Source organism: Erigeron canadensis, chromosome 3 (assembly GCF_010389155.1).
Source record: "Erigeron canadensis isolate Cc75 chromosome 3, C_canadensis_v1, whole genome shotgun sequence".
NCBI lineage: Eukaryota > Viridiplantae > Streptophyta > Magnoliopsida > Asterales > Asteraceae > Erigeron > Erigeron canadensis.
This window is the reverse complement of record NC_057763.1, coordinates 36,940,560-36,956,651: the sequence shown is the minus strand read 5'-3', so window position 1 is coordinate 36,956,651 and position 16,092 is coordinate 36,940,560. Positions and strand designations below refer to the sequence as shown.

At 32.3% G+C, this 16,092-nt stretch overlaps 2 protein-coding genes across 2 annotated transcripts; both read right to left on the bottom strand.

Annotated features, from left to right (window-relative positions):
• Positions 1-5,418: 5,418 nt before the first annotated feature.
• On the bottom strand, positions 5,419-7,171 carry LOC122593834 (ubiquitin-related modifier 1 homolog 1-like). Its single transcript, XM_043766284.1, has 4 exons — positions 6,983-7,171; positions 6,396-6,471; positions 6,219-6,301; positions 5,419-5,777 (listed from the first exon to the last, which is right to left on the bottom strand). The coding sequence occupies exons 1-4, from the start codon at positions 7,003-7,005 to the stop codon at positions 5,660-5,662; spliced, it is 300 nt and encodes a 99-aa protein (XP_043622219.1). The 5' UTR covers positions 7,006-7,171; the 3' UTR covers positions 5,419-5,659.
• A 2,458-nt stretch (positions 7,172-9,629) lies between these two features.
• On the bottom strand, positions 9,630-15,138 carry LOC122592670 (protein HEAT STRESS TOLERANT DWD 1). Its single transcript, XM_043764954.1, has 12 exons — positions 15,002-15,138; positions 14,592-14,764; positions 12,705-12,783; positions 12,312-12,488; positions 12,145-12,243; positions 11,843-12,011; positions 11,614-11,720; positions 10,826-10,965; positions 10,665-10,737; positions 10,255-10,370; positions 10,048-10,165; positions 9,630-9,959 (listed from the first exon to the last, which is right to left on the bottom strand). The coding sequence occupies exons 1-12, from the start codon at positions 15,047-15,049 to the stop codon at positions 9,825-9,827; spliced, it is 1,434 nt and encodes a 477-aa protein (XP_043620889.1). The 5' UTR covers positions 15,050-15,138; the 3' UTR covers positions 9,630-9,824.
• Between the last annotated feature and the right edge of the window lie 954 nt (positions 15,139-16,092).

Genomic DNA, 16,092 nt, shown 5'->3' with positions numbered 1-16,092 from the left:
TTTAGTTCATTTCGTTTATGTACGTCATTATACTTTAAGACTTTATCGATGGAATAAGTGGACTTATAGTTTATTCGGACTTTACGAGCATTTAGACTTTAGAAAAATTGTGTGTGCACTCGAAAACAGGAGAAATACTAGTTGTCTTATGGAAATGCCAAAATAAATCAAATACTAAAAAATTAAATCAATTAAAGATTTAACAAACAAATATGGTCATGTTTATATCCGTTGGAAAACTATTAAAAAGTTACATTCATCTATGTCAACAAAATAAATTTACGAGTCACGAGTCTTTTTAAATTGTTGAGTCAAATGAGATTTGGGAAGGTCAAAGCTAGTCAAATTCGGTCAAAGGAGGGGAACTAACAAACAAAACCCTACTTTCCCTAACCCTAACCCTCATTCTCACATTCACTTCCTCTCTCTTTCTCCCTTTCTCTCTAGCCGTCCTCTCTCTCTCTCTCACACACACACAAACCGATCGGCCACCACGAACCACCATGAACCACCATGAAATCTTCATCTTTTCTTCTTGTTCTTTCTATATTTGGGTAAGTTATGGTAGATTTAATGTTTAAAGGCTTTTCTTCAGCATCTTCTCTCTCTTTCTCGGCCGCCACCCACAACCACCATTCGGCCGCCACTCAACCACCATATATCATCTTTTTTTTTTCATATTTCTTTGCGTTTGTGGTAAGAGTTGCTTAGATCCATGTATTAAACCGACGGTTCTTCACCAAAAATCATGTTTTCTTACTTATTTAATTATTTTCGGTCATGTATATATATATATATGTATTGGATCCGAAATCTTTTTATAAATATATGTATAAATCGGTTGCTTTTCTTCTTCCTTCTATTAAATTCGAAATTTTTGTATATTATATATATATATTTTCGGTTACATATATGCATATATATATATATCCGAGTTCTTGACAAAATATATATATTTTTCGGGTATATTTGTGTATGTGTGTGAAGATCTGAAAATAAAGGTCCGAAATCCATCAAATCCGAGATGTTTGAGCCGAAACCCTCTTGAATCCGAGATCCATACAACCGAAATCCTTGGATTCGAAGCCTTGAAGATCCGAAAATCATCTTTTTGTATAAGATTGGTGTTTGTATTATGAGGTTGGTTATTGTGAGCCGAAAACTTATAAATCCGAAAATATATATGCTTTTTGAATGTTTTTGGTTAGATCTAGTCTAGATCCGGGTTGTAAAAGTGATTTGGATTACGTATTGTGTTTGAATCTAGACTTGTTCTTGAGTTTTGGTTCGGTCAATGCCGGTCAAACTTGGTCAAACCGGCCGGAAAATATTTTTGTGGTATAAAAGTCGATTTATGTATGAAATTATGTTTAGATCTAATGTTGGGAGTCATTTTCTTGTCGTCAAAGTTGGTCAAAGGGCATATTTGTATTCTTGTCTATTTTGGGACTTTTAGATGGTCAAAATTTGATAAGGATTTTGAAAAGTCAAAATTAGGGTTTGTTAAAGTCAAACCTAGAGTTTTCTTGGTCAAAGTGAAAGTATAATTGGAACCAAAATGACGTGACATCGAAGTTATTATAGACATTGATCCTAGGTATATATATATATACGGATTAATTAAAATGGATAATTTCATATATACATATATATACAAGGATTAATTTAATAAAAATAAATGTGTATATATATGTATATATATGCATATATATATATATATATATATATATTACAAAGATTAATGGACTCGAAAAGACTAAATAAATCATACTATATCCTGGACTTAACATGTTATATTATGACGTTCCATACGAATATTTGACAAGATATAAACATTAAATGTGACATTATTAAAAGAAGTATTTCAATTGGACAAATCACGAGAACAAGACGATTAATATATATTATGACATTTGACGAAACATAATGGCATTTCCTAAGACACTAGTATAGGGTATGGACTTGTTCAATTAAGTAAGTACTTACTGGGTGACTTGTGGACAATGTAGGACTTTTGGACAGATAGTGAGCTTATTTCAGGTGTATTTGACTGTTCGTGCTCTTGTTCGTTGATCTAGGCTACTTTTACTTGTGCTGCTTTCAGGTGAGTTTCGTAGCCCCTCTTTTTACATGTTTTGGGGTGAAAAGTATACTTGTTCTTTTTAAACAGATTTGTCGATTTATGTTTATGTTCAATATTGAGCATGTGCGTATAGAGTTACTTATGCCATTGGACGTGCTTCTGTCTTGTTGTATGTATGTGATTATGTGTTTGTTGTTGTGCTTAATGACGTGCTTTTTGTATGTATTGGAGACTTGAGACTTTGGACTAAGGCAGGTACCGTAAGGCCGGACTTTGAGACATTGAGACTTTTGGACTTATTATGGCGTAACTCTGCTCGTTATATATTGAACTATTACTGGTTTAGACTTAAAATAATCGACAAAAGACTTATTTCTTGACTAGACTTTTTGACTAAAACCTACGAACTCACCAACCTTTGTGTTGACACGTTTTAGTATACTTTTCAGGTACTCAGACAAATCAGGGATAGAGACTTTTATGCTAGGACTGGACTTCAGAGATTATGCTCCATTGCTTATTATCAGACTTTAAGGCTACATGCCTTGGACTATCTTGTAGATGGACTTATTGTATTGAGCTGTTCTAGCATCGTTTAGACTTTGAACTCATGTTTTGGGAATATATTTATTATATTCTATTTCATTTTAGCAGTATCTATGTAATTCCATGTCGTGCTGTACTTTTCATGACACCTCATGTTTCCGCCAACGGTGGGGTGTTACATCATGCTACATTATCGATTTACGTTTGATTTGTTGATGATATCAAAATATCTTAGGTTAAATGTTGGTGTGTAATCACTATAGTAGGTTTAGTGATTGTGATATCGACATGTCAGAAAAGACAAAAGATGACCAGAGTAATCCAGGAATTAACCATTAACTATAACATAATCAATATCAACATAATAAACCTATAGAATAGCTATTTATTAATGCATAAAATAACCTTTTTAACTAGCCGCGCATCGCGCAGGGTAAAATATCTAATATATATATAAATCTTTATCTTTATATATACTATAAGGCAACTAAACTAATAACTTATTAAACAATCATAACTCTCGATTTTAACAAATTAAAAATTGTTGATGTCATAATTATGATTATAAAAATTATAATGTCAAGTTACAAATCTATAAAAAAAAATAAAAATTAATTGATATATATCTAAATGAAGCTTGCATAATGCATTAGAATTTGATGTGTATTTGACATCAATAGATAATACAGTAAATTTTAATAAACGAAGAACAATAATTTTATCTCCTTCCTCGATTCCTTGACCATTAATTTAGCTTTTTACATCCATATCAATATTTTTATTTTTATATATGGGTTTGTTAATGACATTCTTAAACAGCCTTTATAATTATCAGAATAAATTATTTAGGTACATTAAAATTAAAATATGTATAATGTTATACGAAAATTCAAGAGGGTGGTTTTTAATATATAAAATACTAATTTTTATGCGTATATTAACTTACTAATGACAACCTTTACGGCTATCATTATCGTTATAATGTTATACGAAAATTCAAGAGGGTGGTTTTTAATATATAAAATACTAATTTTTATGCGTATATTAACCTGCTAATGATAACCTTTACGGCTATCATTATCATTTTTTCTTAAAATCTAGCAATAAACTAAAACAAGATTAAAGACCCTATTAATAGACATAAAGCAAATATGGTTTCAACTTTCAATTTCAACAATGTACACATGATAATACATAATGTACCAGAGGAAGGGTTATTTGAGAACTCAGAAATAAAAAAAAACGCGAGAACAATTCTAGACCACTCATTTTCTTATATTTTTTCTTTCTTCCATTAAATAAGAAAACTCACCCAAATAATTTAAAATGTTTTATCTCACAAACCGTAAATCGTTAGACGAAACAAAAAGCATGGGTAGTCTTAAAATTTCGTCCTCTTTCATTAGAGATCCAATTCGATATAATTTTGACGACTTTTTCATTTTCATTTTTTTCCCATCGCGTTCATCCTACACATGTGTAGGATTCCTACACATGTGTAAGATCATTGTTTTCACATGTAAATTAAAAAATGAACATATGTACACAACAATGAAGGTCAAGGGCGGAGCCCGTCAATCCATGGCAGAGCCATGGTAGCCAAGGACGGAGCCCGTCAGTCCATGGCGGAGGAATAACGGCTAAGGGCGGAGCCCGTTAAGTAGATCACCCCTCACTGGTCACCCCCTATGACCTATCACCCTCTATGACCTATCACCCCCACTAGCTTTGGTTTATGAATATCCTTAAGAGCAAAGCCCGTTCCGAATCATAATTTTTGTTCAACCTACACATGTGTAAGTCCAACCTACACATGTGTAAGTTATGTGTAACTACCAAAAAGAAAACGAAAATTAAAAAGTCATCAAAAGTATATCGAATTGGATCTCTAATGAAAGAGGACGAAATTTTAAGAGTACCCATGCTTTTTGTTTTGTCTAACGATTTACGGTTTGTGAGTTAGAACATTTTGAATGATTTGGGTGAATTTTATTATTTAATTGAAGAGAGAGAAAAAAGAAAAGAATGTGTGGTCCTAAATGGTTCTTGAGTTCTTTTTTTTAGGAGTTCTCAAAATAACTCACCCCTAATGTATCATACATCAATGACTACAAATTTCTCTCTCCTTCATAAATCATTTTATTCCTCTAATTCTTTCAAAATCTTTTATCTCAAAAACCGTACATCGATAAATTATAAAAATTATATGGGTGTTCTTAAAATTTCATGCTATTTTATTAGAGATGTCATTCGATATACTTTCTACGAATTTTTAAATCTGAGGTCGGAGTCCGTACGGCTAAGATATCTGGCGATGACACTCTATGACATATCATCTCCTATGACCTATCATAGGCTATGACCTATCACCATCTCACCGCCGCAACGCGCGAGTACTTGGTCTCGTCTCTATATAATCTTTAATTAAATATAAATTATTACATACGTATAAAATTAAGTAATATTTTTTCAATCGGTGTATGGTGATCTTTAAATATTTTTTAACATGCTATAATATAATTGTTTTATATGCTATCAATTTATTTAGTTTGACGAATATCTATAAATTATCATACAATCCCAAAACATATTGAAATCACAAGACATGTTTTGAATCTACCTATCCATCGAACGAGACTAAAGACTAACTTAAGATGCACAACGCTGGAACGGCCTTAAAAGGTTGAAACCCTATACCATTTCCCTTTTTACTTGGTGCTTGATTAATTTGATTGTGAGACTTTGATGAAATTTAAGATAAATGGAACCATAAATATTAAATAGGTTGAAACATCAAAGCATATCTTAGTTTATGACTACATAAACTCAAGTAGATGATAAGTATACAATGTGTCTTGCAAGCTGTAGCTACATTGGTACTTCAAATAATAACATTTAAAGTTGAAACATCAAAGTATATCCGAGAAGGAGGAACTATCCACAATACGAAGTACATAAGGAAACGACAACAGCCTTAGCTTTCAAAGTTGTATCACGTACTCGAAACATAAGCACCAAGTCACATAGTGACTACCCACCATGTAAGGTAGAAATGAAAACAACAACATCCTTATTTTCCAAGGATGTATCAAGTTGACCACTCAGTTCCCAGTCACAGTCATTCACAAGAACAAGAACCCCAGGCCGCCTGAACACAAAGATAGAAATCAATTCATGATAAGAGACAGAGCTATATTGCAACGTTGTTCAGTTGACAAGATGGAAATTTCGACCTTTTTAGTTTTTCCTTGTGATGAGGTGATTTGGATATGTAATACAGTAAGTTTAAAGAGCCAAATGGGTAAATCAAAACATTAGCCGATCATAAAAGGTCAAACTCACCTGGCCATACTTCACCGCCACAATAATATAGCTTATGCAATTATAATTTTTAACACTCTTAACTACTATAAAATATTTCAGGTCAACATGATGTCCTGACTCGATTTCGCCTGTCCCAAATTTACCAGTTTGACTGTATTACATTTTATACCATTATCCAAACCACCCCTTTTGCCACCTCTAATTTTGAAAACAAAAAAATAGTCTTTCTTCATGAATAAGCATCAAGAAACGTGTGGGAACTTACACAGTGTCACCCTTCATAAACATTTCAGGCCTCTCCTTGATTAAATTGGATCGAACCCAAGCAAGCAATTGCTTCATGGTTAACTAAGAAACAAAGTTAAACAAAGATCATACATACAAATATACAAATTTGATCACAAATGTGATGATCTAAAAGGAGAGCTGCTTAGATTTGAACCTTCTTTTCTTCAGCTGGAAGGTCAACATCTACACTATGGATCTTCACCGAGTCGCAAAGAAGTTCTAGTCCTCCACTAAAATTAATAAATAAAATAATAGTCAAAAATTTTATAATAGTACACAAAGACGCTATTAGCCTATCAAAAAGATATATCATGAAAAGACTAATCAGTAAAAGAAGTTCGATATCATGAAAATGAATTGGAAATCGATAATAAGCATCAACTCTATGCTACCAACTAGACATGGCACCCAAAATTATCCAATAAAGTTTGAAATATAGATAGAAATCAAATATACATCGTCACAAGTTGTAGCACTAATAATTCCCCTAAAAAATCATTCTCAATGATGAAAGCAAGATACGTGAGCAGTTCATAGACATATTTTTGTTTTTTTGCAATGAAAGTGGTGTTCATCAAGTTTACATACTCCGTATTATTAGTATGTCACGATTATATTATCATAAAGTGATGAATAACAGTAGAACAGAACATATATAGTGATTAAAAAACAATCTATAGTTACATGATTATTATTAAATCCTGTAAATAAACAAACAAACAAGTATACAGAGGAACTTACCCGAATTCAAGAGTTAATTGCATCTTTGGAGATTTATTTGAAGAATGAAAAGAGCGTGTAAGTGAGGCTGTTCTAAATCTCCAATTTCTTTGAGTTTGTGAAATTAAAGCTGAAGAGCGTGAAAGTGAGGCTGCGTATTCTTTTCGCACTGCTGCCTTAAACCCTATATACCAAAGTAACCAAACACTACCCTTTTTCCTTTTTAAAAAATTTTTTTTTTTTCCTACTTGACTATTGCTTATAAATAACGAGAGATAGTATCCGCGTGTTGCGACAGTGAGATGGTGGAGTGATAGGTTATAGGAGGTGATAAGTCATAGAGTATGATAGCCAAATGCTTTAGCCATACGGGCTCCGCCATCGGATTTAAAAATCCGTCGAAAGTATATCAAATGACATCTTTAACGAAACAACATGAAATTTTAAGAATGCCCATACGATTTTCATAACTTATCGATATATGGTTTTTGAGATAAAAGATTTTGAATGAATTAGAGAATTAAAATGATTTATGGATGAGAAAAAAAAAATAGAGTGCTTGAGATTCAAGGTTATTATAGGTATATTAAGTAGAGATGTTTAAATTAGTGAATAAGAAATATGAAGCAAAATGTTTTATAAGATAGTATTAGATATTAGATATTTATAATGAGAAAATGTTATATAATGTTAACATTAGGATAATCCACTTAAATAGTCTCTCTGAATTTTAAGGTTTGTGAGGGGTACATCATCTAATTACATGATATTAACATCATATAAGTTATACATACTTATTTATACATAAACAAAGATTTCAATAATACTTATTTTGTCATTTAAATATGGGTAGTAATAAATCTACAATAACTATTACTCATCTACAACAAAAGTACGTATTTTACTGCATAGTTTATAACTGTGTAAAACATGTATTATTGTAGATGAATAATAATTGTTGTAAATTTATCCCTCCAATTTAATTATGGCAAAATGATAGTCTGTTTCAACAACAGATGGCCTTGCTTTTACCCTCACATCCTCTTAAAACTATAAGGGCGCGTTTAGTTCGCATAATGTTTTTTGAAGGAATTGAGTTGGATGGAATAGAATGGAATCTGAACGAATGAAATTTAATTGTGTAGTGTGTTTTCTTGTCAAGAAACAAAATGGAATTTAATTCATTTCGTCTGTTTGGTTTGTAAATCTGTCAACGGAATTGGAATGGAATTGTGATAAAAGACTAAAATACCCTTATCAAAAAATTACTTCTTCAGTATTTATGTAAATACATAATATTAAATGCCAAATATAAAACACATAAAATATATTCATGAAAATGAGCATGCATGAAAGACACATTTAGGTTGTTAATTAAGAAACTAAACTAGTACACTGTCATTAGGGCACCTCCAATGGAGGTTTATCAAAGACTTATTTTTTATAAAAAAAAAGCTACTTAAAAGTTTTTAACCATTGTAAAGTAAAGTTTTTTTTAGTGGTTGAGCTCTAAGAGCATCGACAATGACATTAAGTCATTAAGCTTTTTATTTTGTCAAATCATCATTCCATTAACTTGAATTTATAAAAAAGTTGTCACTCTAATGGAAAAGTTCTTTTAAAGCTTTTTTTAATTAAATTCCTATACATATAAGAAAAAGCTATTGACTAACCTCAACCTTTTAATCAAATAAGTCTTCTTACCCAATGATGTCAACCTTTTACAAAAACTTTTTTTTTTATAAAATAAGTATTTCATTTTTCACCATTGGAGATGCCCTTACACCAATAGCTTTTTTACATTAATTTTCAATTTAAGTCCTTTTAAGTTTTCTTTTTATCCCCTTCTAAGTTTGCTTTTAAATGGTTATTTACATATATTTTACAATTCATCTACTAATATTTTTCAACATAGATATATATTTGTTTAATTAATGCAAAAAGTTGTTGTAAAATTTTTTAACTCAAAATGATGTGGCAACCAAAAAAAGCTATTAAAGCTTATTATGATTGGAGATGCTCTTAATAGAAGTATCATACAAAAGTGGATGCCATGAGATTCTATTAGTTATTTTTTGTAATCCTATATCATCATTGGGGAAATGATAGGTACTACAACGATGTGAAGAAAAAATAATCAATTTTGCCCCTTGAAATTTATTAAATGTACATATTAAGTCATTGGTCTGTGAGTGTAGGAGTAAATAACACACGTAATACTAGCATCACGTATGCTTTTTCCATCATCATTTTATGGTTAGAAGAATTTTTAAGCTAATTATTTAAAATGAAAATTATTAATCATTTATCTTAAAAATAATTTGTTATCATTACACAAATAGATAAATAATGTTAACTCGTTAGCTTCCTTTGTCCATTCGAAAAATTAAACTTTTTTATCACCTGTTACCTATTCATATCACCACGAAATTAAGAAGCTAAAAAACAAATCAAGAAATGCCTAATTATATTAGTGCTTACATATTTAGAATTAATCATATTCATTTTTTTGCCAAACGATTGACGCCCTACAAAATTGCAATAAGAATGACATTCGGCTATTAGGCGCTTTTGGTTTGATCTGAGATGGGTAATGGGTAACAAAGTGTTAATATATTCATATCGAGTCAGATAAATGCAAGCAATAGCGCAGCGCAGACTATCATTGTACAACTAAAAAAAAACCCAACTAAATAACAGCATTAACATTTATCATCCAACACTATTTTTCACATAAAATTGAAATTCCAAAACATTCCTACAAACAACACACACCGTCTCTCATGTGATGTTCTCTTTGGATACGACACCAACAAAAACTATGCAAAATTTTGCCTATCAGGGGGCTACCTAATCATTGTGTTTAAGCAGCAGCATTAGCAGGAAGATTGCTTTCGATATTTGAAGGCATTAAGATGTTGAAACCATCAGCCGCTGTGGAAATGAGCATTCCTGGAATCTGTGTATGCCAATGAAGTTCTTTCAGGTCTTTTTGGCCCTGTACATTGCACCGACAAAAAAGTCAAAAACAAAACGATCAAACAGAATCTAATGGAATACCATCCAGATTCATAAGGGTAATTTACCTGATGAACAAAAAGAAGCTGTGGAGGCAAATCTGTGGGTGCATGTACTTCCTCTTGTGTTTTGGCTTTAAATTCCGCCTCTTCTTCCTCGTCCCGTTCCAAAGAAAGGTCCCATATTCTGAAATTTGATCAAGCTTAATGTTATACGCGAATGATCTTGAAAATACTTCAGACAATTCTATAATAGTTATCAAATAAAATTCATACGTGAGTTGATTATCCGCTGATGATACTGCCAGGGTAGAGGCTTCATGCGGGCTCCATTCGATAGATGTTATAGGCTGTTTGTGGTACTCGAAGTGCGCCACCACAGAATCACCTTCCTGCAGAAATTGAAAGATAAACAATTAAAAATATGGTCCAAGTATAAAGACAAGATACCGATCTTGTTATCTCAATAGCACCCCACATGATTGAAAAATAATGTATTTAGAGGGTGTTCGGATGCAAGTTTATTAATTAATCAATCAGGATTTATAAACCAAAACATCCATTTCATTAATCAGCTTTATCAGCAAATCAGCAGATCCTTTTACAAATCTGATTATTTTGATACCAAACTATTAAAATAATAATCATATTCCATTTTTCTCATAATATTGTGAACTATATTATACCTTTAGCAATCTAAGGTCACGGATTGAAAATGTCCCGTCATCGCTACCAGATGCTAGCATACAACTTGCCAGCCTAATTGAGATCAACAAAGCAAAAACTATATTATTGCATGAAACCTAAGAGACTGATTAGACATGAAAATGCGGTACAAAGTACAAACCTGTTCCATGAAATAACGTTCACATCTGTGTCATGTGCCTTGATAGAAGCTGCTGGCGATTTCCCTAAACGGGTATCCCATATTGCTATAGTTTTATCCACAGAGCTAGAGGCAAACACAAATGGTTCTGTAGGGCTCCACTGCATTAAAAAAACTCAAAATTGTCACAAATTTGTATAACTGTTGACATAATGTCGGAAAGACTTGGAACCTTTACTAATCTGAAGTTCAAATCAGTCATTTTGACCTCTAAATTCAATAGAGACTTCCTTCTAGGCAACAGAGCAAGTATGTCTATGTACTTGGTAGAGTTAGACTTTTGACCAATTAACTTATGAGGGCTATGTTTTATCTCTAGTGAGTTATATGGTAAAAAATTAAAAAATACATCAAATGAAATGGTCAAAAGTCTCTCAAAATGCAAAATTAACACATAAAAACCTGCAAATTTAACACATAGAAACCTACTAGACTTTTAAGCTTTTTCAAAATAACAAATTACTATTACTACAGTTATATAAATATAATATTATAATTCTCGAAATCATATGTTCAAATTTAAGACACCAATTGTTTTAAAAATAAAAAACTTTTGAATAAGAAGTGACCTGCATAACTGCACACACAAAATGTTGCCTGCATTGAACATTTGAACCATTACCCAACAACCCGAACCTCCCACTACACCTGCCAAGTCAGCAAAGCTGGCTCGGGTGGGTTTCCCGGTTACCAACATAAGATGGGCAACTAAACTTACATATCAGAAAAAAACTTGCTACAATGGGTACCTGCAAATCTTCAACACTTCCAGTATGGCCAACAAATGGTTTATTATCAACATTCCATGTTGAGTCAGAGGCTGGCTCCCATAAGTGAATGCAATTCTTGCAGTCCCCTTTTGAATAAGAAATGGCAAATATTATATAACTAATGGAGTAAATCTTGTCAATAACCATGCTTTAGTAAGATAATGCTATACATATATGTAAAAGGCATTTGTCATTTCATAGTTCATACCAGATACAAGTCTGCCAGGAACGAGAGAACTCCAGTCAATTGCATAGCCTTCATCCTTGTGACCAGTAAACTTAACTAAAGGAGTTTGGTTAGAAACTGTGGTAGCATCCTTGCTAACATTACTTTCAGATGCTGCCAAAGCATTTAGATGAGAGCTAAAATCCCATATCTGCATGACATCAGTGGTGTAAACTTTTATATATAAAGTATAATTAGATACCAAAAAAAGGAAGCTAGGGAAGACAGACACTACGCCTTTTGGAAAAGAACAAGATAAAAGAAGAACATTACAGATGATATACCTGCACATGACCAGTATCTCCCCAAGATGCACATATATGGGGCTTTTGTGTCATAGCACGAATTCTATTTACGCAACCTTCGTGAAACACCTTGCGCACCTTTAGATTAAAATGTAAGAAAGTAAAGTGAAATGAAACTGAAAACATGAATGGTAGGCATGTGATACCTGGAAGACTGGAGCCTTTGGTCCCTCATTCTCCACCTCATCATCTTCATCACTATCACTACTCTCACTGTCCATATCGGTGTCAGTGTTATTTGATTTTGTTGGTACTAGTTCCCGTCGTTTCCCAGATATGTTTGATATTTTAAATATTCCAATTGAATTGGGAGCATTATTTGCCTGGGATAGTAAAAATAGCATATCACAGAGAGTAATGAAAAAGACAGGTATCAATGACAAAAGAATACATCTATAACATTGAAAAAAATAAGTTAACTGAATTTTATTCAAACATACTTTATAACGCCGTATTTAATAATTAAACTTGAGCTCTTGAAGTTGAAAAGCAACAAGCTTGATGCTAACAGAAAAACTTTTGTGCGAAAATAATCTCACCTGAGTTCCAGTGACTGCGTAAATAGTGTGTGGAAACTCGGTCCGAACCAGACCCAGTGAGTCACGGACAATGTCAAAGCTACAAACAATAAACAGGGGTCATTTTCAGAAAACCATTCTTAAGAGAGAGTGTTACAGCATTGTCAACTAGCACAATTAGAACAGAAAATAGCCCAAATGAGAGTATGAACCTATCTTGCAATACCTACAGCCAACAAAATCAAAATGACCGATCTCATAAATGAGGTGCCTGGGTGCCTTTGTGTAAAACTAATAACAAGGTTGTAAATATCACTTTCGGTATCGTATTGGCCGACCCCCGATAAGCGCTATATCGGGGATATATCGAGGATATATCGGATACCCTAAATTGTAAAGGAATTTATCTAAAAAATATATATATATACTAACAATATATACAATTTGTGTTTTATAAATATATATATTGTTAGTACATATATAAATGTTAGTATATGTTGTTAATATACAATAAATTTATCTAAAATTTATATCCTATTACTTGTTTTAACCCATTTTTTTTATTAAAAAAAGTCAACTTTTTTTGTTGACCAATAAGTGCCGAAATTGACCAAAATTTGACCAAAGCGATAAGTTGACCCGATAACCCACTTTTCGTATCAATTGAAGGCCGACATGGCGACATCCGATATATACTGACAAATAAACATGAGAGCATGTTCCAATGTTGCAATAACTACAGTCAACACAATGAAAATGACCAATGCATATGTGCCTTCATGTAAACTAAAAAACATGAAATTGTCTATGTAGTTATACACAAAGCAAATATTTTACCATCCTTTAAAAAAGAAACGTATTGGTGGTCGGTCACCTTGAAACCGTAAAGGCATTCAAAGATTGCCGAAATTACAAGTCTAGGGTAACAAAATAGAAATACTTCAAAATCAAGCTCATTACCATAAACATTAAACTCTGATGAATGATGAGGGATAAAGAATTACAAACTGCTAACTAAAACTTGTGCTTATAGTCCACATCCCAAAACCAAAAATGGTTAAAATTAAAGGCTTTAACCATGACTTTAACATAATATTCAAAGCCCAACACAGATCCAAAGTCATTTTTTATTCTTAACTAATATTTTTTTATAACGGAAGCAAAACAACCAACCGCAGATTTAACAATCATCAACGTGGAAAAAACACACACAACCTGCAGCCAATCAAGCCCATAAAATCCATCCTTAACTTAAATACTCCAAACAACGATACTACTTTCTTTCAATTCACAACCTCCATTATTACTTAATAAGTTCACCCCACAACCACCAAATACAGCCAATGTATATGTTCGATAACTTATTAAAAACATTCTACAGTAGAGGTGAGAGCTGGTTCAATACCGACATGAACCAAGCCAAATCTGGAAAGACTAAAAAACCATAAATGCAATCTATGGAAGACTGAAACCAGATTGCATCAATGAGAGCCAGTTTAAGTTTAACACCAATTGATTGGATCCTCATCCCATGCAAAGGTTGGAGGGACTTTTCTACCAGCTAGGTAGAAAATAGAAGCAGCCTCTCTACTTAGGTAGAGGTAAGGTCTACCTACATCCTAACCTCCCCATATACTGTCCAGGTATTGGGGCTCAAAACCCGCGGAAGGCGGAAATGAGCAGTTTCTTTCCTTCTTTTTGGTTCAGTGCCCAATTTTGAAGATTCCAACCACAAATTTCAATGTATCATCCCAATCCCAACATAATAGGCTTACCAAACAACCAAAGATTCAAATTAATAATAAAGTTATCAACTTTATACAAAAGGGCAACAAAATCTATAACAATCTTTGAAGTATTTCGTTTATAAATAAACATAAATGATGTAAAAGCTGTATGAGAAAAAACCTTAAACACGGCCAACCAATGTGAAAGGCGTGGAGTGAATTATAAGCAGAAGGATCACACTGCAATTCTTCGCCTTCTTCTAAAGAATCAACACCCGGTTGCCATACTTTAGCTGGCATTGATGGAATAGCATTTGATGCTGATGATGATGACCCATCTCCTTTCTTTGAACCCTGTTTATTATATAATAATAATATATATATAACAAAAAAGAATGAGGTTTCTGGGTATCCTGTGGCCGTTTCCGAACCCTTCCCTGGCCACCCCCAATATAATAACTCTAGGCTAACTTGAAGGTGGTATGTAACATCTATAACACAAACTTATATATGTATTTATTTACAATAAACAGAATTAATAAATGAAAAAAAAATTGTTAAATAATATTGGGATTGATAGTAATAAAATACCTTATTCTTTCTTTTAGCTTTCTTTGGGTTTTTCAAGCTCCTAACCATTTTTTTTGTTTATTTTGGGCGAGCACAAGTGATATGAAATAGAAGCAGCAGAGCAGAGGATTGTTAAAGAGGGTTTAGGGTTTTATTCATCTAGTTAACTAGTTAAAGTTGTGTATCGGTTATTCGGATTGAGAATTGAGTCAGTCAGATATGGGTCAAATAGCCCAACCAACGAGAGGCCCATCAGCTTTTCATTAAAATTAAGTTGACGTTTGGATCACATAATTTGAATAAGGAAAATGATAAATTTTCTTAATTAATTTTTCTAAAATTTTTTTTAATATATCCACTTGTTAACACATGTAATCTACTAATTCTATTTCTTAATCTCACACCCTGACTTTCCACATGTCACGATCCTATTTATTAAAATGATTTTTAGACTAAACAATTAGGAGGATTGATCATTACCCTTTGAATATATTGTTAGAATTTAGAATTGACTTTCATTCTTTAATGTGTTTGGTTATTCAAATAAAAAGAAATTTCATTTTGTTGAAATATAAACATTTCATCATTTTATGTAATCCCTATTTCCGATTCAAATTCTTTTGATAGATTTCATTTCTTCCAAAAACAATATAATTCCCTAAGGATGAGCTAAATAAATGAAATTGCCCTAAACCAACCGAACCCAACTCAATATAATCTAAAAATTGAGCCTTAGTTGATACTGAAGACTCTGGAGTGGTTGCTGTGAAAAATCAAACTGATGAAAATGAAGTAGTAGATTGATGTGGGCCTCAACTTATAAATAGTGCTATAAAATCCCCTTTACCATTTGGTTCTTATTGAAATCTCTCATTAAAAGTAATCGTTATACTGAGTTTTTTTTGTTCTTTAGTTATTTTCTCAAAAAACTAAAAACCATCATGTGAAATATGGTATCAATGTGTAACACCCCAATAACTTTAAGATAAATAAATTAGGTTTTATGTATCGTAGTGGTGGTGGCCGAATTTCAAGAGAGAAAAGAGGGAAGGAAGAATTGTTATTTAAAGTTTAATTTCTTGAATCTTTGAGGTAACAATCTATTTTATTTA

Coding starts and splice junctions, on each gene's coding strand:
- LOC122593834 (XM_043766284.1), bottom strand. CDS start 7,005: ATGCAATTAACTCTTGAATTCGG. Junction 6,472..6,982: donor CAATTAACTCTTGAATTCGG/GTAAGTTCCTCT, acceptor TATTAATTTTAG/TGGAGGACTAGAACTTCTTT. Junction 6,302..6,395: donor TTCCAGCTGAAGAAAAGAAG/GTTCAAATCTAA, acceptor TTTGTTTCTTAG/TTAACCATGAAGCAATTGCT.
- LOC122592670 (XM_043764954.1), bottom strand. CDS start 15,049: ATGGTTAGGAGCTTGAAAAACCCAAAGAAAGCTAAAAGAAAGAATAAG. Junction 12,489..12,704: donor ACGCAGTCACTGGAACTCAG/GTGAGATTATTT, acceptor TTACTATCCCAG/GCAAATAATGCTCCCAATTC. Junction 11,721..11,842: donor TCCTGGCAGACTTGTATCTG/GTATGAACTATG, acceptor CTTATTCAAAAG/GGGACTGCAAGAATTGCATT.